Consider the following 24,899-nt stretch of genomic DNA (forward strand, 5'->3'; position numbering starts at 1 on the left):
AATTAAAGACCCAAAATAGAGGGAAAAAATACAGTAGGATATATCTACCTGGAGTACATGAAACCAGCAGAGAAGAATCTTGGCTGTTGGGAAAACTCTTCTTAAGGCATTGAGTTCCTTAAGGTCACGGTCAATCATTATCGACCTACATGATGAGGAATTAAGAAGGAATTAAGATCTACATCTGTAGTTTGTCAAAATGAACAGCTTGTGTAAAAAAGTAATTTACAATTTGCTGTCTTTATGCAAGTTTTTTACTTCTGACCTGGGAAGAAATCCAGGGTTGTGTTCTGCGAGCTTTTCCAAGCAGAGAGCCAATATGTCCGCTGATTCCTCACTCACAATGAAATAAGCAAATGGGACTGCTCTTCCAATACCGTTGGTCAATAAAAGTGCATAAAATGCATAACCATATGCTGTCATGGCTTTGTAAGTGGCGTCCATGAATACCATGGTGTGAGCATGTTCTCTAAGTACATCTTTTTGCCACGGCGTCTGCACTACAATTATTAGTGGTTGATTTTCACTCAGTGGCTGGTAATAACAAATGCTTTCCTGCAGTTCAGATGTGACTAGCTTGTCCACACTAATGCAGTCTTTCGCATCAGGAAAACTAAGAGTGCTCTTCTTGATTAATCGAATATCTTCAGGTGTAACGTAATACCGCCGGTTATATTTGTCCATATGTCCATGAAGCTCTGCCCAGTCCACACATTTTAAAAGTGTTTCTGAAATCGACTGTCCTTGATCAAGCCACATTTCAATAAAGGCTAACAACTCTGGATCAATGCGATTTTTAACACCCTCTTCTTTCAAGCAAACATCATGTCCATTGTGTTGAAGCATTTTGTTGACCACAGCACCTGTGAAACAACCGTCTTTGATGATTTTAATAGACACATAAGCTTTGCAAGAATTAGCTCTTGTCTTTGTTGGTTCTCCTTTGCTTTTCCCACTTGCTTTATTTGATCTTTCACATGCAAAATAAAAGTAGTCTTTATGAGTAGACACAGGGGACCTGAAGATGCTTTTTGTTTCCTCTTCCAGTTTCTCAATGTAACCCTGCATGAAATCAGTCTCCTCCCCAGAAAAAGGTATGACCTCCTGAATGACTCGAGCATCCTTAACTTTCTTTACCTTTCGCCTTATCCCTTCAAGCCAAAAATTCTCCATTATCCTGGAAAAGTAAAAAATAAATAAAAAAATAAGGTACAAAATTCAAGATATAAATACAAGCACACATGGTAGGTTAATGAATATTTTAATACTGTCCAGAATACTTTGTACAGAACAATAACACTGACAAAAGTAGCGATTTGAATCTATTGCGTACTCCTGCCCTGAGAGCAGCGCGTAATACACTAAAATAACAGCGATTTGAATCTATTGAGTACTCCTGCCCTGAGAGCAGCGCGTAATACACTAAATAACAGCGATTTGAATCTATTGAGTACTCCTGCCCTGAGAGCAGCGCGTAATACACTAAATAACAGCGATTTGAATCTATTGAGTACTCCTGCCCTGAGAGCAGCGCGTAATACACTAAAATAACAGTGATTTGAATCTATTGAGTACTCCTGCCCTGAGAGCAGCGCGTAATACACTAAAATAACAGCGATTTGAATCTATTGAGTACTCCTGCCCTGAGAGCAGCGCGTAATACACTAAATAACAGCGATTTGAATCTATTGAGTACTCCTGCCCTGAGAGCAGCGCGTAATACACTAAAATAACAGTGATTTGAATCTATTGAGTACTCCTGCCCTGAGAGCAGCCAGTAATACACTAAATAACAGCGATTTGAATCTATTGAGTACTCCTGCCCTGAGAGCAGCGCGTAATACACTAAATAACAGCGATTTGAATCTATTGAGTACTCCTGCCCTGAGAGCAGCCAGTAATACACTAAATAACAGCGATTTGAATCTATTGAGTACTCCTGCCCTGAGAGCAGCCAGTAATACACTAAATAACAGTGATTTGAATCTATTGAGTACTCCTGCCCTGAGAGCAGCGCGTAATACACTAAATAACAGCGATTTGAATCTATTGAGTACTCCTGCCCTGAGAGCAGCGAGTAATACACTAAATAACAGCGATTTGAATCTATTGAGTACTCCTGCCCTGAGAGCAGCGAGTAATACACTAAATAACAGCGATTTGAATCTATTGAGTACTCCTGCCCTGCCCTGAGAGCAGCCAGTAATACACTAAAATAACAGCGATTTGAATCTATTGAGTACTCCTGCCCTGAGAGCAGCGCGTAATACACTAAAATAACAGTGATTTGAATCTATTGAGTACTCCTGCCCTGAGAGCAGCGAGTAATACACTAAATAACAGTGATTTGAATCTATTGAGTACTCCTACCCTGAGAGCAGCCAGTAATACACTAAAATAACAGTGATTTGAATCTATTGAGTACTCCTGCCCTGAGAGCAGCGCGTAATACACTAAAATAACAGTGATTTGAATCTATTGAGTACTCCTGCCCTGAGAGCAGCGCGTAATACACTAAAATAACAGCGATTTGAATCTATTGAGTACTCCTGCCCTGAGAGCAGCCAGTAATACACTAAAATAACAGTGATTTGAATCTTTTGAGTACTCCTGCCCTGAGAGCAGCGCGTAATACACTAAAATAACAGTGATTTGAATCTATTGAGTACTCCTGCCCTGAGAGCAGCGAGTAATACACTAAAATAACAGTGATTTGAATCTATTGAGTACTCCTGCCCTGAGAGCAGCGAGTAATACACTAAAATAACAGTGATTTGAATCTATTGAGTACTCCTGCCCTGAGAGCAGCGAGTAATACACTAAAATAACAGTGATTTGAATCTATTGAGTACTCCTGCCCTGAGAGCAGCGCGTAATACACTAAATAACAGTGATTTGAATCTATTGAGTACTCCTGCCACGAGAGTATAGCGCGTAATACACTAAAATAACAGCGATTTGAATCTATTGAGTACTCCTGCCCTGAGAGCAGCGAGTAATACACTAAATAACAGCGATTTGAATCTATTGAGTACTCCTACCCTGAGAGCAGCGAGTAATACACTAAAATAACAGCGATTTGAATCTATTGAGTACTCCTGCCCTGAGAGCAGCGCGTAATACACTAAAATAACAGTGATTTGAATCTATTGAGTACTCCTGCCCTGAGAGCAGCGAGTAATACACTAAAATAACAGTGATTTGAATCTATTGAGTACTCCTGCCCTGAGAGCAGCGAGTAATACACTAAAATAACAGTGATTTGAATCTATTGAGTACTCCTGCCCTGAGAGCAGCGCGTAATACACTAAATAACAGTGATTTGAATCTATTGAGTACTCCTGCCACGAGAGTATAGCGCGTAATACACTAAAATAACAGCGATTTGAATCTATTGAGTACTCCTGCCCTGAGAGCAGCGAGTAATACACTAAATAACAGCGATTTGAATCTATTGAGTACTCCTACCCTGAGAGCAGCGAGTAATACACTAAAATAACAGCGATTTGAATCTATTGAGTACTCCTGCCCTGAGAGCAGCGCGTAATACACTAAAATAACAGTGATTTGAATCTATTGAGTACTCCTGCCCTGAGAGCAGCGAGTAATACACTAAATAACAGTGATTTGAATCTATTGAGTACTCCTACCCTGAGAGCAGCCAGTAATACACTAAAATAACAGTGATTTGAATCTATTGAGTACTCCTGCCCTGAGAGCAGCGCGTAATACACTAAAATAACAGTGATTTGAATCTATTGAGTACTCCTGCCCTGAGAGCAGCGCGTAATACACTAAAATAACAGCGATTTGAATCTATTGAGTACTCCTGCCCTGAGAGCAGCCAGTAATACACTAAAATAACAGCGATTTGAATCTATTGAGTACTCCTGCCCTGAGAGCAGCCAGTAATACACTAAAATAACAGTGATTTGAATCTTTTGAGTACTCCAGCCCTGAGAGCAGCGCGTAATACACTAAAATAACAGTGATTTGAATCTATTGAGTACTCCTGCCCTGAGAGCAGCGAGTAATACACTAAAATAACAGTGATTTGAATCTATTGAGTACTCCTGCCCTGAGAGCAGCGAGTAATACACTAAAATAACAGTGATTTGAATCTATTGAGTACTCCTGCCCTGAGAGCAGCGAGTAATACACTAAAATAACAGTGATTTGAATCTATTGAGTACTCCTGCCCTGAGAGCAGCGCGTAATACACTAAATAACAGTGATTTGAATCTATTGAGTACTCCTGCCACGAGAGTATAGCGCGTAATACACTAAAATAACAGCGATTTGAATCTATTGAGTACTCCTGCCCTGAGAGCAGCGAGTAATACACTAAATAACAGCGATTTGAATCTATTGAGTACTCCTGCCCTGAGAGCAGCGAGTAATACACTAAATAACGGCGATTTGAATCTATTGAGTACTCCTGCCCTGAGAGCAGCGAGTAATACACTAAATAACAGCGATTTGAATCTATTGAGTACTCCTGCCCTGAGAGCAGCGAGTAATACACTAAATAACAGCGATTTGAATCTATTGAGTACTCCTGCCCTGAGAGCAGCGAGTAATACACTAAATAACAGCGATTTGAATCTATTGAGTACTCCTGCCCTGAGAGCAGCGAGTAATACACTAAATAACAGCGATTTGAATCTATTGAGTACTCCTGCCCTGAGAGCAGCGAGTAATACACTAAATAACAGCGATTTGAATCTATTGAGTACTCCTGCCCTGAGAGCAGCGAGTAATACACTAAATAACAGCGAATTGAATCTATTGCGTACTCCTGCCCTGAGAGCAGCGCGTAATACACTAAAATAACAGCGATTTGAATCTATTGAGTACTCCTGCCCTGAGAGCAGCGCGTAATACACTAAAATAACAGCGATTTGAATCTATTGAGTACTCCTGCCCTGAGAGCAGCGCGTAATACACTAAATAACAGCGATTTGAATCTATTGAGTACTCCTGCCCTGAGAGCAGCGCGTAATACACTAAATAACAGCGATTTGAATCTATTGAGTACTCCTGCCCTGAGAGCAGCGCGTAATACACTAAAATAACAGTGATTTGAATCTATTGAGTACTCCTGCCCTGAGAGCAGCGAGTAATACACTAAAATAACAGTGATTTGAATCTATTGAGTACTCCTGCCCTGAGAGCAGCGCGTAATACACTAAAATAACAGCGATTTGAATCTATTGAGTACTCCTGCCCTGAGAGCAGCCAGTAATACACTAAAATAACAGTGATTTGAATCTATTGAGTACTCCTGCCCTGAGAGCAGCGAGTAATACACTAAAATAACAGTGATTTGAATCTATTGAGTACTCCTGCCCTGAGAGCAGCGCGTAATACACTAAAATAACAGTGATTTGAATCTATTGAGTACTCCTGCCCTGAGAGCAGCGAGTAATACACTAAAATAACAGCGATTTGAATCTATTGAGTACTCCTGCCCTGAGAGCAGCGCGTAATACACTAAATAACAGTGATTTGAATCTATTGAGTACTCCTGCCCTGAGAGCAGCGCGTAATACACTAAAATAACAGTGATTTGAATCTATTGAGTACTCCTGCCCTGAGAGCAGCGCGTAATACCAGCGATTTGAATCTATTGAGTACTCCTGCCCTGAGAGCAGCGAGTAATACACTAAAATAACAGCGATTTGAATCTATTGAGTACTCCTGCCCTGAGACCAGCCAGTAATACACTAAAATAACAGCGATTTGAATCTATTGAGTACTCCTGCCCTGAGAGCAGCGCGTAATACACTAAAATAACAGTGATTTGAATCTATTGAGTACTCCTGCCCTGAGAGCAGCGAGTAATACACTAAAATAACAGTGATTTGAATCTATTGAGTACTCCTGCCCTGAGAGCAGCGCGTAATACACTAAAATAACAGCGATTTGAATCTATTGAGTACTCCTGCCCTGAGAGCAGCGAGTAATACACTAAAATAACAGCGATTTGAATCTATTGAGTACTCCTGCCCTGAGAGCAGCGAGTAATACACTAAAATAACAGTGATTTGAATCTATTGAGTACTGCTGCCACGAGAGTATAGCGCTGGGCGGGAGATGTATCGCGTAAAATATCGCGGAGATTTGAAAGAGTTCTGTTCTCACATCAGTTTAACAGACAGCAAGGTAGCATTAGAAAAGCATGTTTTTCACCAGTTTCCCCATAATCAGATTTGTTGTGGTCGACTGATGAAACAGTCAAATCAAAATGCACAAATAGGCCTACGATATTTAGACGATGATGATTAGTTCTGTGCATTTTTACTGTTATCTTATTATCTTAGGAAACGTTAGGATGTTGAATTTTAACGAAATATAATTAAAAATGAACTTACCTTGGAATAAATGCGTTCTCCCACGAAAATATCTGTCTTGTGTTCCGACCATAGACTGTAAAAAATAGGCTCCGACTAACGTACGTTATTCCTCAATCCCTCCGCTGCACGTTCAAACGTCTTGACCCCGCCCTTGCTTCAGTTTCATTGGATGAAGCTGTAAACCAATCATTTTCCTTTCTGCCCTCAGAACAAGTTTTAGTAAGTAAAACTCCTATCTGCATATTTTACCTTTGCAACTTAAATAAACCGTATACAGTATGTCATATATTTCAACAAGGCATCTTGCTTTATTAATATTTATTTTGAATGTCTTTAAAAACAAACTTTAACAGCATAAGGGCCGATCCATTTTGTGCAGCTGGTGACGCTCTGAAGTGACGCTAAAGGGAGCGAGGATATCATTTCACTTGATTCAATTCCTCCTCGCGTCTTTTCCGCGCATCCTCCCCTCGCATCCTGAAGGGGTGGAGCTAAGATGCGAGGAAAGGATGCAAGGAAAGGAAACAAGGATGCACAAAAGTTTCAAGCAAAAAATAAAATCCCTTAACTGTCACTTCAGTTCACCCAAGAAGTGTGGAAATAGTGTCAGCCTAAGCCAGGGGTCAGCAACATTTATGTCATAAAGTGCCATTTTTAAGTTTCCTAGTTAATCCCTGTGCCACAACCCATATACCATATATTGTAAATATTTGGTCAGATTGCACCTCTGGTCTTTTTTTTTTTTTTTTTTACAATTGGATAGCTATGCACATGATCTGAGTCTCCACATGCATCACAGCTATTTTGATGTGTGTGGAATGTGAACAGGGACTCTTGTCCGCATTTATAGCCTAGTGCAGGGTTCACCAAACAATCGTGGAGGGTCACTGAGTTTAGCTCCAAAACCAGTTAAACGCACCTAAACAGCTACAGATTTGGCCACTGAGATTGCGTGCGTGCAGTAAACAGATTACGTGTGACCATGACATATTACGCAGCGTCGCAGGGGATGCTCTAACAGGAAAGACATGATCAGTAGGGGGCAATCACGTAACGTACTGAACTGAAGCGGCAGAGAACATTAATCACATGAGCTCCCTGCTAACACAAGACGTAACCGTTACGTAACGTATTGGTAATTTTTGGTAATTTCATGATTTACCAATAGGCAACGTAACCACGACGTCGTATGCATGTAATTCCATTACCATCCCTTTACCAACTCACAACATCATCAGTACGTCCTCCTAACGTAACAAGATAACCAAGAACATCCCAGATAGGTACTCTAATCGTAATATGTTGGTAATTTAATGACTTAACTGCAACGTCGTATGCACGTAATCTGTGTACATTCTTTATATGCTCTCTGATTACCATAATGCTGCTTAATTAAACTTCAGACACAAGATTGAACGTTCCTTAAAGATAAAATGTGTTTCTTTTCACCAAGTCAAATATGGACGACTGCTTTTAATATAGGAAGTGAAGAAATAGATGTAGAAATAGTTTCAGGTTATTTGTCACCGCACAACCTGCACATCCCATAGATTATTTGTTATTAATATTTGCAAACTATATGTAAATATACTGTATATTTGGCATGGCAGAAACTGCCCCCTTTGGGTTATCTCGTTGAAAATGCTTGTGCTGTGTAGTACACCTGTTAACAATCATTTAATATAATATTAATATGCCTATAATGCATCCTTAAAAACATATTAAACATCTCAGTAGTTCAAAAACCATAATAAACTACCTTTATATAGCCTATTAATAAATTCACATTAATTACACCCATAGGAATGTAGAACTGTTAAATATATTGAAATATATAAAAATTGTTCATGATGCATGTATTAATGTGTACAAAAAAATATATTCCTATTTATACGCCTTAGTTTTTAATCAGTGTTTTTTCATTGTTATTTCTACACCACGTTTACCATTTCTGAAGCTATTATATTATATTATTATTATATTTACGTAAATTCTGCGTGACTTCTACGTGCTTTAATGTGCGCGAGCGCTGAGCTGGAGCGGAGGAAGTCACCATGGAAACGGGGCGGCAGCTCAACTGTCAAACAGCTAAACGCCGTCTCTCACTGCTGTTTTCACTCATTTCAGGTACACTCAAAAAAATAACTCATTGGATGAACTCAATTTAAATGTGGGCAGGATTTCCATCCAATAAATACATGTATCCCCAACACAAAAAAAATCCATCCATATAATGAAATAAAATTGAGTTGGACTAACTCAATTACATCAAACATAGTTTAATAAAACGAAATCCATTAACTTACTGAAACTGATTTACATTTGTTTAACTCAGTTTTAATTAATTTATTGTAAAGGAATTTTGTTCCCATTTTATCCCCTATTAATACACACACAAGCTAAACCTGAATAAAGTGTTTTTATTTAAAAACTATAAAACCTTTAACACATCACAATAGAAACCCATAACAGTAATCTTCAATTCCATAGCATCAACATCAGATACAACAAAATATTTTTATACAAATACAAAACAGGGCATCTTTTTAAAATAATAATTTGAGGTAGTAATCTTCAAATCAAATGCTACAGAAATAGCTGTGTAGTCCCCCAAAGCCTCTAAGACATTGAGAGAGAGGAGGAACCAGTATCAGTGGTTACAGTAACAGTGATAAATCATGCACAATGCAAACAATCTTACAAATCTTATTACTAACTTGAGTAACAATGAACTTCACTATAACACTTTGAAGCACAATTTAACTGTATGTAATACAAGTTGATCAATAAAGATGCTGGATATATCTGCATAAACTACTGTCTGTTTTACATGACCAATTTAAACTGTAACAGGCCTAAACAAGTACTACAGGCAGCTAAAGAAAAACAACTTTTGATACCTGCTGGACCTTAAAACCTTGTAGGCACAAATGTCTGCATCTTGTTAACACCGCACAAATAAAACTGGACCTAACAAAGCATATTTAACGGAATAAAGAAAAAAAAAAAAGAAAAAAATCTCTCCAAGTTATAACAAATGCAAGTACGAGAAATGGCTGGCTACTCAAGAGTGGTACGGCTTTTTCTCTCCATGTTGTACGAATGGTCAGTTCAAACAAGATAATTTGCCCATTTAAATTTGAAGAACAGCCTTTTTAGGGTGTATTATCATGGTCTCAAAAGAAACAATAGTGTGGCCCAAATCTGGGCTACGGGAAGGTTTAAAAAAAAAACAAAAAAAAACAACCAAGACAGTGTGAATATAACAAAGAAACCCATAGTCAACCACACCCATACACCCATATATTTGAAAATGTGACGACACATGAGGGCTGTTCTGCCCATTGATAATCCAAGAAACTGCAGTGAGTTGAATCATGTTTATGTCCACTTCATCCTTTGTTGACAGTCTTTCAATCATCTAACATGTATGAAAGAAATGGACACACCCGTTGACACTATAGATCAATGACAACTTGAGAAGGGCAGAGGGTAGACACTAAAAGAGTTGCAATTGGAATGTGCAATTGGGAATTCCAAACATAACCCCCCTCTCAACCATTAGTTCAAAGTTCCTTAAATCACAGCCCCTGTGCTGCCTCTGTGTAGCTTAGTCACCTTGTTTTCATCAACATCACAACAAATAAAATGTCCATGCATTCACTGATTGTTTTTGGCTTGGAGGAGAAAAAAAAAAAAACACCCCAAAAGTTCAATGTTTTTGCTCCTGGTGTTCAGATCTTATGCAAACATCTTGATTTTCAGCTGCTGGATCTTTGTATTCAGCTTGTGTCCATCCAAATTCATTATGATCTTCTGGATGAACTCAAAGGTGTACTTGAGGTTATCTGGAAAGCTTAGATCAAGGGCATAAATGAGCCCAAACAGCAAGATGAACCCCATGATGACACTGCCTACATTGTTCAGGACTTTATTGCCTTCGATGACAATTCCAACATCCTCTGGCTCCCCATCTCTTCGGATCATGTAAATCCCCATGACTGTGCTTGAGATGTCCCTCTCTGCATCCTCTGTGGTGGAGGTCTGAAAACACGGTCATATGCAATCATAAATATTTTGTGCGCATGAAAAATAATTTCAGAGAGTGTAAGCCATAAAGAACTGTATTAATCTTTCTGTGTGCATCTATTTATTTTGAGATTCAATCACTTCTATAAGTGCGTGCCATTGGAGAAATAATTTACTGAGTTACATTGTTTGACACTACATCGGAAACACTGCCATAAACTTACCAAATATTCCTTGAAGAAAGAGTCAGGATCTTCACTGAGGTAAATGACAAGGCTTCTCAGGATACACTCCCTTCTGGTGTTGATGTCATCACACTAGAGAAGTAGCAACAAATAAACAGAATTTGTAAAAATGTGAGTGCACAGGGAAGAGAACAGAGCATTGTACCTGGCAAGTTGTCCTTCCACTAAAATGAGAAGCCATGGAGAAGAAAGCCTTACAATAACCACGCCAATACAGCAACAGGATGTTTGATGCATTTCTACTAACCGAATCATTGATTGCAAGGACATCCTTGATCCTTTGCCCCTTCACTCCTCCTTTCTTCTTGAAGATCTGTATCAGTTTGTCTGAGAAGTGGTCCAGCTGTGACAAGAACTTTGATTGCAGTGGCTTGGTGGTGATCCGCAGGAACTCTGCATTTACCTGGAAAACATACAGCCATTTATTGCTTGTTTAGAATTTCTACCATATAGGGGATGCAGGATTATTGGCAAATTAAATCTGCAGTTATGCAGCTATTATTTGCCATAGATAATAAAAAAAAGTCAACACAAACAAACAAATCTACTTACTTCACTCTCCTCGAACAGGGCAGGCCATCTGTTTTTGAACTCTCCTATCATTGGCCTCTGCTCCACAATCTCTAGACGTCTGAGAGAGAAAGTTTTTTCCATTTTTGCTCTTATCACCACTTCATTGTCACGCCTTTTCACTTCTGACAATAAAGCAACTCTTTCATTCTCCAAGCTTTCTATTGTTTCCCCTTTTGGGTGCAGAGGAATGTAGTTTACTTCAGCTTTTCTTGGTTTCTTGATGTTGGCTGCAGCTTTGCCTTGGCCTTCTCGTTTATGTTTCAATGAGTTTACACGGATTTCAGGATGTCCAAGTCGCCCAAGCTTTGTTCGATAGTTTTGCATTTTATACTTCAATGACTGTTTCCAACCCCAAAATCCTGTCTTGGAACCTAGCTGCCCCAAACAAGGATGTGCTCTTGTCAAAGCTGCTGCTACCTCTTCACACTGATAGTCTTTTGGGTATTTTGTGTATTTCATCATTTCTTGGGCTAGGCCATCAAGGAGGACTCCCTTCAGCTTAGGACCAGGGTTGAAGTATGTCCCATTCGTCTCAAACTCTATATTCTTTTGTTGCAACTCAAATTCAGCCTCATAGGTGAATTTAGGGATCTCAAACACCTTGGGCCAGGTGGACAATCCTGAGGGCTGAGTTTCTGGAGATGAATGCGGGGTTGAGGTGTACAGTGTATCATTGCTGCTGGATGAGGCTATTGATGAAGCAAGTGTTTGAGGTTCTGGGCAACTGGTAATCGAGGTCTCACCAGATGAGTCTACTGTGTACAAAGTGACATAAGGCTCCTCAGGTGACAAGACAGGAGAGTATATTACTCTCAAAGTGCTTTTGTTTGCAATTTCAGACAACGAAGTTAGGTTAACAAAACCGTTGAAGTCAACATCCATGTATTGCAAACGGAAGTCCTGTTTCAACTGAAAGAATGTCTTTATTGATGTATGCAGTTCTTCCACCGTTGCTGGAAATCCAGAGGGCAGGGTTAGTTTTCTTGAGTCAGACTCATCACCAAAAATTATTCGCAGAACAGCTGGAGTTGCCATTTCAGAACACTTTTAGTCTAGAACAGACAAAAGGGAGAAGAACAAAAAAAACACCACATTAGCATTGTTTTTAGGATTAAAATCACTTGCACCTGGCATCGCATCTGGCAGCTTAGCTAAATATACCAGAATTAACAAAAAATGGTCGAGGATTGCATAAACAAATAACAAAAGCATACACCCCCCTTATAAAGTAATTCTATGTTAACTTTAATTTCTGATGAAGGAACATTTGAATTAGCACTTGTGCATCAAGTATCATGCTAATTAAAAAAAAATGTTTTACTATATTTAAAATAGTAAAGCAAGTTGATGCAAACTTTTGCATTCAACTGTACGTTTTATATGAACCTGATATCCAGAATTAAGACATTAAAGAAGACACTAACCTTTAATGATGATGAATCTTTTCAATATTACCATGCGCAAACCTCCAACCATGTACTCCACAAGGGGATATGGGTCTTCCAAGTCACCTAGCTCAATTAGGGCAACCTCTCTAGTGGGTGAGGCAGTTAGCTCAAAGCCACCATAATGCTCCCTGTACCAAGCACACAAATCTTGTACAATGAAACACAACTTCTCCTTAAGAATGCACAGTTGAATGATCTCATTAAATTTAGGCAGTCCATCTACAGAGCCGTGTACAATAAGCATCCCCTTACTGTAACGTATGCCACTGCAAGACACATTTTTTGCCATATGAACCTCAGTCACATCTGGGTATCTCTGCTTTACTGTAGACACTACTCCCTCATTAAGGACATCAACAGGCATAACTGAAACATCCGTGACCTCCAAGAATGACTTCTTCAGACCGGAGGAATGTGTGTGATAGGCAAGCATGAACTGGTGTTTAATAGCTAGTGAACGAGGTATATTCTTAAAGCAATTTGTATGGCGAGCAACCTTCTTGAAGAAGCTATGCTTAGCTTCAAATCTCATCGTCCACAGTGCAATTAATGGTCCGAAGCAACGAATCAGCTGCGGATAGTGCTCCAAATAGTGATGTTTCGGTTGGAGCTTTATATGTGGAAAGAGTTCAAGGTAGCGCTGTCTGTGATCACATATCTTGGCCTCAAGATAAGCAATTGTCTCATCGTTCTGAACAGGTCCCACAACCAATTCAACTATGTCCTTAAGGTCCAGAATCACTAGCCACATAGGTTCGTCCTCTGGCACACGATGCCCAATTATAAGGGGAAGCAGTCTTAACAAGCTCCAATTTTCATGCGCATTGCCACCTATAGTGTTGGTAGATGTGAAAGAGCGTGGTATGGCATGTGGAATATTGGTTTTGTCCCCCCATTTGTACGGAAATGTCTGTATAGATGTGTTTAGGTCATCAAGTGTGAAGTATTTTTTAGAGATCAATAAACCAATACAGCGTGCAAGTTCAACAGGAACAACCCCCTCAAAGAGGTCGTGCACAATATCAGGAGGATAACCAGTGCTTACATGAAAATGTGAAAGGTGCTCTGTTAAAACACACTGTTTTTTGACACCACAACAAATGGTTTCATTCTTCAGAGCAAACTGGACATGAGCATCATGTATGTCTCTGGTTCTAAGTTGGAAAGCACCTGACTTGACATCCTTAGTCTGAAATTCAGATTTATTTCCCATACAAAACCTGCATATTGACCCACCAGAAAAACTCTCAACAAATCCACCTAGCCCATGGGCTGCAAGATTGTCAGCTATTACACACTGGACTGAACCTTTTAACTGACCAAGCTGAGAAATAAAGACACCGTGCTGTTCTAATATGTTCAAGTCTTGTAAGAGAGGCTCCAACACTTTTTTGTAGCCATAGTCCTTGACATCATTAGCTTTACACAAAACAGCTAAATAGATTGAGGTTAGTGTTGAATGAGAACCTGGTGGCAGATTACCCAAAACCCAATAGACACCACAGAGTTTGTGCTTCTTACGAGATGTTCCAAGGGGGTTGCAAATCTCAAAATCATCAATATAAAGATTAACTGCGATTCTCAAATCTTCAGCAGACAGAAAAGGATTTTGCTTATAGTACTCACCGTCCCTTACGGTTCTGTACTCTTGAAGACCTGACAAACGCTGGTCATGTATTCTCAGAGTTTCAAGATGTTCAAGGACATCTTTACGAGAGAGCAACTGTTGCAAAGATTGTAACAGAGGAATGTACTGAAAGGTCTTATTCTTCTGGGCATCTAGTATGTACTCAATTGGCTCTATAACACCAAAATGAGAGGTATAGTACACTGTGCGTTTATATGCAGTAGCTAGAGGACCATCCTTTGCAACTGCTATGCCCAGTGGATTGGATTTGCATAGAACACTGGAAAGCTCATCAACTATTGACTCTTCAATGTGTAGTTCATGACTGTGGAATACATCAGAGACAATAGCTTTTGTCACAGGCAGAGATTCTATACTTAATATGTAGTGAAGTTCAGACAGGACCTCATCAATAACTGCCTTTGGAACATGAACAATATTTTCCAACTTCAGTAAAATACAAGCAATTTTCTCCTCAACTAAATTTGGCAGATGTAATTCTTCAGCATCACCACAACTTAGTGTTTCATATTCAAGACCTGCATCCACATTCTCTGTTGTCTCATCTGTAGAATTGTATGACTGATGCAATGAAGTGCTTGTACTGATGACATCAGCTCTAAAGTCTTTTAATGAATATTGGTTGTGTTTCCTGTTTTTGTGGGTGTTGAATGTACTGTAAATGTTAGTTTTAAACGTGCATCCTAGAAACACACACGGAACCGTTTCATAATGCCTGAGATGTCCATTTATGTGTTGGAAAAAGTCTCTTTCTGTTGCTAGTTCTCTGCATGAGCACATATGGCATTGAAATGTAGATAATTCTACTGGCTTTGGAGTTTGCCGTTTACCATGTCTTTTGTATGTGTGATTTAATAGCTTACTCCATGTATTAAATGTACACGGGCAATCTGTGTATGGACAAGGATAGCGATAACTACCCCTAATATGCCCATGAGTCTGTCTAAAATGTTGCAACAACAAATACCTGCTAGCTAGTTCCAAACTGCATTCTTTGCACTGCCACATACATTGACCTAAAAAGTAGATTAAAGACAATTGGCATATATTATATTAAACAAATGATAACAATACAGATCATCTTGTGCCAGTGCTGAGCAAGAAGCCTATACTTACCATCACTAGGAGGTTGCCACAGAAGTCAGTAAAAAAAACTGATCAAACTGCAAAGATGAAATAAATATATTAGAAGCTTACCAACGAGTAAAAATTGCATTTGAACACCAGACAATAAAAAATTATCAAAACATTAACATTTAGAATGGTTTAGAAATTTGATCATGACAAATGAATTTTACAGTGTTATATTCTGAGTATAATTTTTAAAACGTCAAATAAATGTAAATAGTATCTTATATACTCTGTGTTTGACTTTACAAATGACAAGTAGTTTGAAAACATAGTTCCAACCCGCTGCTAAGGAAAAAGACTCAAAGCCCTAACGTTAACATTACCCATTTGGCAAACAGACATTGATTCAACGCTGAATTTAGGTTATAAGAATCGTATTGACAGTCGTCAATCAAATCTCAGCGTTGAATCCACATTCACTAGGCCTAACGTTAACGTTACTTGATCGTAACATTCGACCGTTATTATGCTTTAAAAAATTAACATCGATTCGGCGTTGATATGATATTGATTCGTTAGCTGAATAACGCTACAGTCTGGTGTTGATTCAAAATCACCCCGATTAGCAAACATTTTTGAATCAACGTCGGAACGTTATGATAAAAATGTTGATTCTATGTCAGTCTGCTACCGCCAACTCAACTTTACTGAAAACCAAGCCAAAGTCGCATCTCTTAACTTTATCACGCCTGTTGCACACAGTCGATATTATGGAATGTAACGTGCATTATTTCATTGTGAGGCACATTCGAAACTAGAACAGACAAGCGAATACTCACCAAAGAATGGACTTTCACGTGTCATCGACCCAGTTCCAGCCACAGGTGGTAAATGGTGGATGCAGCAAAACGCGCGGTCTTCTGCGCATGCGCAAAACGTGATCCCCTTAATGAACTCAATTATATTGGATCAATAAAGTTTATAAGTGAAACAAATAAAACATTTTATGTTAGATCAATTAAATGTAAATGCATATTATAAAAAATAGATTTATTTTAATAATCCAAACAGTATTTATTTGTGTCACATCTAAGAAGGGCCTGAATCATTTTTTTGAGTGTAAGTTTAGTCTCTAAAATTACACAAATAGTACATACAAGTGTTCCTGACACTTTTTTTCATGTAAATGACACACTTTTGTTGAATATTTACTTTATAGAAATGGTTTAGTGTCTTCGGAAAAAGTCCGTTAGCATCTCAACCGTAAGGCTAACTATAAGAGCTAACGTAACTATAGACTTGAGCTCTTGTTTCTGAAAGTTTGGGCTTTTAATGGCATCTTATGTGTAGATGAGCATTTTTTATATAAAGGTTTTGCTGGCAAGTTGTCAAAGGATGAATGGAAGTAAACTAATTTAACCTAAAAGTATGTAACGTTACTGTACATTACAGTTAATCGGATAAATCACTTACACAGAGCGTGAAAATGGGCTGAAACTTAAAACAGGTTTTGATCTTTAAACACATATTGATACCACTTGTTCTGTGATTTCAGAAGTGTCAGAAAAAAACCCTCTATGACACAGGAGAAGTTCCTGATTTAAACAATTTCTGAAGGGAGCTGCTGACAGAGAAATAGAAAACACAGGTGATCTGAGAAAGCTTAAATAACTTTATATGCATCTTTCACAACATATTTTGCCTTTATCACCATGCATCTGTAATTTTCTTTTGCAAAATTGTGTGTGTGTTTGCTTGTTAGTTATTTTAAAAGGGCTTTGATGTCCAAACATATAAGCAACACTGTAAGAGCATTACTAAATAAGTAAACCTATAATATACTGTAATGGTTTGGAATGAGCGCACGAAGAGGAATAGGAGAAATGTAGATATTTAATAAAAACCATATAATACACCAACTTAACATTAATCCAAGACAAAGACTGAGGGAGAACTGAGGACTTATAAAGGGACCAACCAAACAAGGAAACAAGATAATTGATTACACACAGGTGATGAAAATGAACAATGATTAACTAATGACAGGAAACTAGAACAGGAACTACCAAATAAGGTCAAAACAGAACTGAAAGGAAACTAAACCGTGACATGTACATTGTTATTAAATTGAATATTCTGTTGTAATTGTAAATTGTATATTCTGTACATTGTTATTAAATTGTATACTCTGCTATAGTTTAAATAAACCTGGCATTGTATAATAAATATTGTTGGCTCTGTGAGAGATTATGTTCCTAGATTCTTCCACGCTGATGGCTGTGCACTACAGTTGGAGCGTATCTCCTGTCGAAGAACATCTCTAGACATTATGAACCATATAAGTAAGTAGTACCTCAAACATACACTGCCTAAAGTTTAAGGGTCAGATTTGTCACGTATTTGAAAGAAGTCTTTTATGCTCACGACTGCTGCATTTATTTTATTAAAATACAGTAAAACAGTAATATTGTGAAATTGCCATTTTTTATAACTGTTTTCTATATTGTTTTAAAAAGTGATCAAAGCTGTATTTTCAGCATCATTATGCCTGTCTTCAGTGTCACATGATCCTTCAGAAATCACGCTTAGCGAAAACAAGAATAAATTACATTTTACAATATTTTCACATAGAAAAATTATTTTAAATAATAATAATATTTCACAACATTACTGTTTTTATTTACGATCAAATAAATGCCGTTTTCTTGGTGAACATGAGACTTATTTAAAAACATAAATAATTGACCACAATCTTTAATAACACAAGGGATTCAAATATTCATTCATTTATTCTAATAAAATGCCAGAAGCTCTTAAAAATATTAATATAAATAGTCATCTTTTCCTCTGGTGATTTGTATTGTATACCCAGAATGCAATGCACAATGACATAGATTCCCATTCTCTATACCCAAGCTAGACGCTCTCACACCGTGTCTACACTGGACGCGACAAAGGGACCATTGAAAGTCATCTGAACTTTGTGTCAGTACGTCATAAATAGAACGAGGCATCAGTTTACGTTACAGTTTGTTGTGTCGCGCTGCATCCAGTGTAGACATCATCATATAATTATAGGTTCTATTGTATTTTGTTGCGCCATTCGGTGTAGACATGGTGTTAGATCTCCTATTAAATATCGTTACATATGATGTATGATGCCATCCATAATTGATAGAATGTTTCTATTTCAGAGACTGAAAATCATCAATAAACCAAAAGGTAATTATAATTTATTTGAAGAATAATAATAAGAATAACAAGAATAAATAAAAATGCATCTGATGACTTAATATTTCTTATTTTTCAGTGGGTTGAAAGTTCTCATTAAACACATTGCTTTCTTCTCATCTTTGTGCATTTTCAGATGTTGTGCATATTTATGAATCATAATTTTTAACTTTATTTTGTCTTTCTCTTTTTTTTAGTTTGGTTTAACTCCAACCCCAATTAAGCAGACCTGAGCAGTTGATCAATACTAACTTTTTCTGTATTTTCAATACTAACTTTTTTTATCTGGAGAAAAAAGGAGAGCAATTCCCGCGCTCAGATTTGTACAGTGACTAAGTATATGCTGACCCCCACTCTATTTCATTCTCAATATCACTATGGGTTTCCTGCAATAAAATGACATGTCAGTTTTTTTATTCTGCATTACTTCAGACACTAAGGCTCGTTTATGTCTATCCCTCCCATCATTAATGTTTAATGAACCCACCCTCAAAAGATCCATATACAGGTCCTTCTCAAAAAATTAGCATATTGTGATAAAGTTCATTATTTTCTGTAATGTACTGATAAACATTAGACTTACATATATTTTAGATTCATTACAACACAACTGAAGTAGTTCAAGCCTTTTATTGTTTTAATATTGATGATTTTGGCATACAGCTCATGAAAACCCAAAATTCCTATCTCAAAAAATTAGCATATTTCATCCGACCAATAAAAGAAAAGTGTTTTTAATACAAAAAAAGTCAACCTTCAAATAATTATGTTCAGTTATGCACTCAATACTTGGTCGGGAATCCTTTTGCAGAAATGACTGCTTCAATGCGGCGTGGCATGGAGGCAATCAGCCTGTGGCACTGCTGAGGTGTTATGGAGGCCCAGGATGCTTCGATAGCGGCCTTAAGCTCATCCAGAGTGTTGGGTCTTGCGTCTCTCAACTTTCTCTTCACAATATCCCACAGATTCTCTATGGGGTTCAGGTCAGGAGAGTTGGCAGGCCAATTGAGCACAGTAATACCATGGTCAGTAAACCATTTACCAGTGGTTTTGGCACTGTGAGCAGGTGCCAGGTCGTGCTGAAAAATGAAATCTTCATCTCCATAAAGCTTTTCAGCAGATGGAAGAAGTGCTCCAAAATCTCCTGATAGCTAGCTGCATTGACCCTGCCCTTGATAAAACACAGTGGACCAACACCAGCAGCTGACATGGCACCCCAGACCATCACTGACTGTGGGTACATGACACTGGACTTCAGGCATTTTGGCATTTTCCTCTCCCCAGTCTTCCTCCAGACTCTGGCACCTTGATTTCCGAATGACATGCAAAATTTCCAGTGCTGCTTCTCTGTAGCCCAGGTCAGGCGCTTCTGCTGCTGTTTCTGGTTCAAAAGTGGCTTGACCTGGGGAATGCGGCACCTGTAGCCCATTTCCTGCACACGCCTGTACACGGTGGCTCTGGATGTTTCTACTCCAGACTCAGTCCACTGCTTCCGCAGGTCCCCCAAGGTCTGGAATCGGTCCTTCTCCACAATCTTCCTCAGGGTCCGGTCACCTCTTCTCGTTGTGCTGCGTTTTCTGCCACACTTTTTCCTTCCCACAGACATCCCACTGAGGTGCCTTGATACAGCACTCTGGGAACAGCCTATTCGTTCAGAAATTTCTTTCTGTGCCTTACCCTCTTGCTTGAGGGTGTCAATGATGGCCTTCTGGACAGCAGTCAGGTCAGCAGTCTTACCCATGATTGCGGTTTTGAGTAATGAACCAGGCTGGGAGTTTTTAAAAGCCTCAGGAATCTTTTGCAGGTGTTTAGAGTTAATTAGTTGATTCAGATGATTAGGTTAATAGCTCGTTTAGAGAACCTTTTCATGATATGCTAATTGTTTGAGATAGGAATTTTGGGTTTTCATGAGCTGTATGCCAAAATCATCAATATTAAAACAATAAAAGGCTTGAACTACTTCAGTTGTGTTGTAATGAATCTAAAATATATGAAAGTCTAATGTTTATCAGTACATTACAGAAAATAATGAACTTTATCACAATATGCTAATTTTTTGAAAAGGACCTGTAGGTGTTTAGGAAGGATAGAGTAAAGACAACAGCAAAAGAAAGACAAGATCACCACATGATGCATGGCTAACCACTTACAAGAAAGCTTTAAGGCTCTTCTTTTTATCCAATCTTCTACATTTTCTAATGACTGTAACATGTTTTTTAAAACGAAAACATTTATTTTCACTGATCAAGATTCTGAAAAAAATCCTTGATATTGTCATGGGGTGACTAATTTTGCAGGAACAATTAGTAGATGAAATATGGGAATGTATAATGATGAGAAAGAGAAGTCTATTGGCCCTGGGAAGTTTGGGGTGGGGTCGGGTTGTGTTCTCTGGTTTTTAGGTCCATGTGTGCAGGATCAAAGGAGGACCGTGTGGACGGAGACAGGTGTGCAGCGTGGGCGAAACACCTGGAGAGCTGGAGAGGAGAGAGTGATAGAGCCAATCACTTGATTGGGGATTATTAGGAGGCCATGATAGACAAGGGCCAGTAGAGGCTCTATTCATACGAGAAGCGGGCACAATATTCTCATGTCCTACTTCAACGCCAGTCGAAATGAGCACATTCTCCACTGTAATCAAGTTTCCATCCAGATTTTGCGCTGTTTTGTTATCGACAAAGAGATATGCATTAAAAAAAAACTTTGCTGGCCTTTTACCGATAAAATGGTGTGCGTCATGACGTCATCCCTAAAAAAACTAATTATTGCATAAGTTTTGGTGTATCGCAAAAAAAATGTTGCCCTTGAGCTGTTTCCATACATAATTTATCCTATTGCGTAAATTATAGGCTAGGCTAGCTTTTCTTCATCCATTTGAAACAAAAAAAGCCTATATTAAATTGTATAGGCCTACATAAAATAATTATGAGTTTTTTTTGTTTTTTTGTGTACTTTGTTATAGACTAGATAGATAGGCCACTGTTGATAATCAAGCAATGATCATAAACAGTAGCAGCTGTATTATTATAATTTTTCTGATTAGCGTTTATAGGAAATATGAATGTTCATTCCGGTTATTTTATTTCTCTTAACCGACGTCATATTAACCGTTAACCGACAAGATTATGTTAAATTTCAATTAAATTAAATTTAAATTGATAGGTGGCTTGACCCGTTACAAATACCTAAATTTGTTTTCCGGGGATTAATTTTATACACGTAAAAAGCAGCATAAACAACATGAACGTGAGTATTCACGCACCTGCAGCGCTTCTGTGAGAAAAACATAAGCTATTATATATTAAAGAAACAGGCCCGTATGCAAATTATATTTTTCTAAATAATTAATGAATTAAAAAAAGGAAAGAAAAAAAAACTGCAACAATTAGCAGCCTATATGCAGAATTTCGGTTCATTTTTGTGATGCGCTCTTGAGAAAGCAGCAGTTTTCCTTTATTTCACAAAAGTACGTTTTGTTTTTTATTGTGAATGTACACAAATAAAATAAATATTTTGAATAGTTTTGAATAATGTCTTACTCTTATATGACCACAAATGAAGGAGTAGGCTAGTGCAAGTTGTTTCCAGGGGGGAGAAGGAAAAAAAACCCACGAGTGATCGTGCCGGCACCTCGCGCGCAGTTAAGCATAGCCTACTGACTCCACAACACAGCCTGTTCATGTCATAATAAAATACAGTCAGCCAAAAATATTTAAGAAACATGGAAAAAAATATTTTTTTCCCCTCACTCCACAACAAATCATTTAAATTTAACGGTAGAAAGAACTCAGAACAAGGCAAGAATAAAAATATAAGTAGCTAACAAACTTCATGTTCCAATATCCATGTAAAACTAAATGTGCTTTGCATAATATCACGGGGTTATGGTGGCCAAGCTGAAAGGCTACAGGCTATTTAAACTGAACAGTGCACTGTAAAAAAAATTAATAATAATCATATGAGAAAGCCCTAACCACGCCCCCTAGTGGCACGTAGCATACATAGCTCTTTTAGGAGCGGTCATTTTGACTCAGCAGCAGGTTACAAATCAGGCTACAAATCATAATTTGTATTTGTAACCTACATTATTGTTCTGAATGTGAATATTCGCCCATTAATTGAACGTAATTTAAACTGCGTCACAAATGAAAGGGGAATGGAAAGTGAAACCAAGTGCTTTCATATCGGACTTTGAGCTTGTTAATAAGCGTAATCCTATTAGAATAAAATGAGTATGTTCACTTACTAGTTACATATCATCTGGTTTGTTTTATATTGTTGAAATATTGAATTGATGACTTTACTTATCCCCTGCTCGTAATATTGAGTATACGCAACGATCGTGCAATCTGCTCGTCATTGTTTACTTTATTTACTAATATAATCAGCAAATCACGTATGTTAATTAACATATTACTTAATCACTGAATGTTTGTGTCATTCACTAATATATTTACCACTGTTTTCTTTGTATCTCTTCTGTTTATTATAGACCACATGCGTGAAGTAACACATACTACTCTCCTTTCATTAAAGAAGTTAAATTGGGATTCCCTCTCCTGTTTCTCTTACCGGAAACACACATCACCATCTTGATTGCACTACACCTGAACCCACCGAGTGTCCAATACGCTCGTATAAATCATGTAAACGTAGGCTAGCCTAGTAACACCAAATTAAGATAAGTATGTTTGAGAGGTAACTCGTCTTATTCTTACCATGTGTAAAATAATTTTAGATACAATTTAATAATATGAATATGATTTAATGCGCTTTTGAACTACAGGGAAACGGTGCTTTAACGTGAGCAACATCATGAACACGGACGCTGCCTATAGGCTAATTCTGTCATGTGACACCACATTTATAAGCGTTAAAGCTCCTTTTCTTCACAAAAATTGTTTCCAAACTAATTTTTGCGACATTTTAAGTATCGATATGGAATTCATGCGCTAAAGTTAAATGGAAAAAGATTTTGTCGACACATGAGAAATTTTATCGATAATTGGCATTTCCATCAGCTATATTGTAAATATTTTAAAGTGCTAAATATTTTTTCGCTAAAAAATCCTTGGATGGAAACCTGCTTTGTGACGCTGTCCTCCAGCACACACCTGAAGCCATTGCGCAAGGACAAAGGCAGCGTCTCCTCATGAGACGCCATCCCTCCCTGCGTAATATCTACAACATCAACTAAAGCTAAATCAACCTTAAACCATGCAACAAAAAAATAAAAGGAAAAAATTGAAAAAGAAACCGTAATTAAGACTAGGTGAAATCACATAGCTCAGGTCTCATCCAACACCACTCTCATCCCACTTCCCAGCATGCACCTCGAGAGAGAATTTGAATTTTGAAAAATACAATTTTTCAATTTTACATAAAATTCTTTACATAAAAATTTTTTCAGAGCACAAAGCCTCATTTTTACACCATTTCATTTAAAATGTAATAAGATCATCCATGGAACTGTAAAAATGAAAATCAATAGCTATTCTGGATTTAAAAACATAGCATTAATATCTTGATCTGAACCCATTTCTGTCTTATTTTTTCTAATCCTATAAATTGCTAACTTTGCTTGACCTATAACAAAATTCAAACATTGACAAATAAACCTCTTTTTCCTAAAAAAAATAGGCATTCAATAGATATTCAGCTTTGAAAAGTTCATAAAAAAAAGTTCTGTCCAAGTTTTTGTAATATTTTATATGAAACTACTTTCCAGCTGGAAGTTACTGAACCATTAAGAAGTCTTTGCAAAAACTGTAAGCGAAAAGCTGCTGTTCTGCTTTGAAGATGTATTAATCCTTGTCCTCCTTATTCTTTGGGTAAAAACAATACACTCTGAGGAACCCAATGTAATTTATCCCAGAATAAATCAACTAAAATTGCTTGAATATCTGCTAACAAACGTAGAGGAGGCTGCTGGTCAACTTATGCCATAAAGACTATGCTAGTAAATTATTAATAATAATTAATTAAATTATTAAGGTTTAACCTCCATATGACATATTTGGGATTAACCACTTCCATTTTTCAAGTCAACCTTTGACTTTTTCAAGGAATCCTTCCCAATTTCTTTGTACAGTTACTTCATCTCCTAGAAAAACCCTCAAATATTTAAGACCAGGGCCGCTGCTGGCCAAATGGGTGCCCTAAGCAGAATAGTATTGCTGTGCCCCCTCCCTCAAAAACAAACAAACAAACAAAACACCTACTATAAGGGGTCATAATAGAACTTTAATAAAATTTAAAAGTAAATAAATAAATTGTAATTAAAGTGTATTATTTATAA

General features: G+C 37.7%; 2 protein-coding genes and 1 long non-coding RNA gene across 3 annotated transcripts in view; 2 read left to right on the top strand and 1 right to left on the bottom strand.

Moving 5' to 3' along the window:
• Nucleotides 1–24,899, top strand: part of LOC306855272 (uncharacterized protein) — a 390,658-nt gene that overhangs the window by 322,806 nt on the left and 42,953 nt on the right. The gene's annotated exons all lie outside the window — the stretch shown is intronic.
• LOC306855355 overlaps nucleotides 1–24,899 on the top strand; it is a 1,003,769-nt gene that overhangs the window by 51,130 nt on the left and 927,740 nt on the right. The gene's annotated exons all lie outside the window — the stretch shown is intronic.
• On the bottom strand, nucleotides 8,762–12,212 carry LOC306854047 (uncharacterized protein). The gene is made up of 4 exons (XM_079391835.1): nucleotides 11,183–12,212; nucleotides 10,878–11,033; nucleotides 10,610–10,702; nucleotides 8,762–10,400 (listed from the first exon to the last, which is right to left on the bottom strand). Exons 1-4 carry the CDS (start codon nucleotides 12,083–12,085, stop codon nucleotides 10,098–10,100), a joined length of 1,455 nt encoding a protein of 484 aa, XP_079247961.1. The 5' UTR covers nucleotides 12,086–12,212; the 3' UTR covers nucleotides 8,762–10,097.

Source organism: Barbus barbus (genome assembly GCF_936440315.1).
Source record: "Barbus barbus genome assembly, chromosome: 3".
Classification (NCBI taxonomy): Eukaryota; Metazoa; Chordata; class Actinopteri; order Cypriniformes; family Cyprinidae; genus Barbus; species Barbus barbus.

Excerpts from the sequence above, each read along its gene's own strand:
- LOC306854047 (XM_079391835.1), bottom strand. The coding sequence starts at position 12,085 with ATGGATGTTGACTTCAACGGTTTTGTTAACCTAACTTCGTTGTCTGAA. Across the intron at positions 11,034-11,182 it reads CCCTGTTCGAGGAGAGTGAA|GTAAATGCAGAGTTCCTGCG; the intron begins GTAAGTAGATTT and ends TATGTTTTCCAG. Across the intron at positions 10,401-10,609 it reads CTTTCTTCAAGGAATATTTG|ACCTCCACCACAGAGGATGC; the intron begins GTAAGTTTATGG and ends CCGTGTTTTCAG.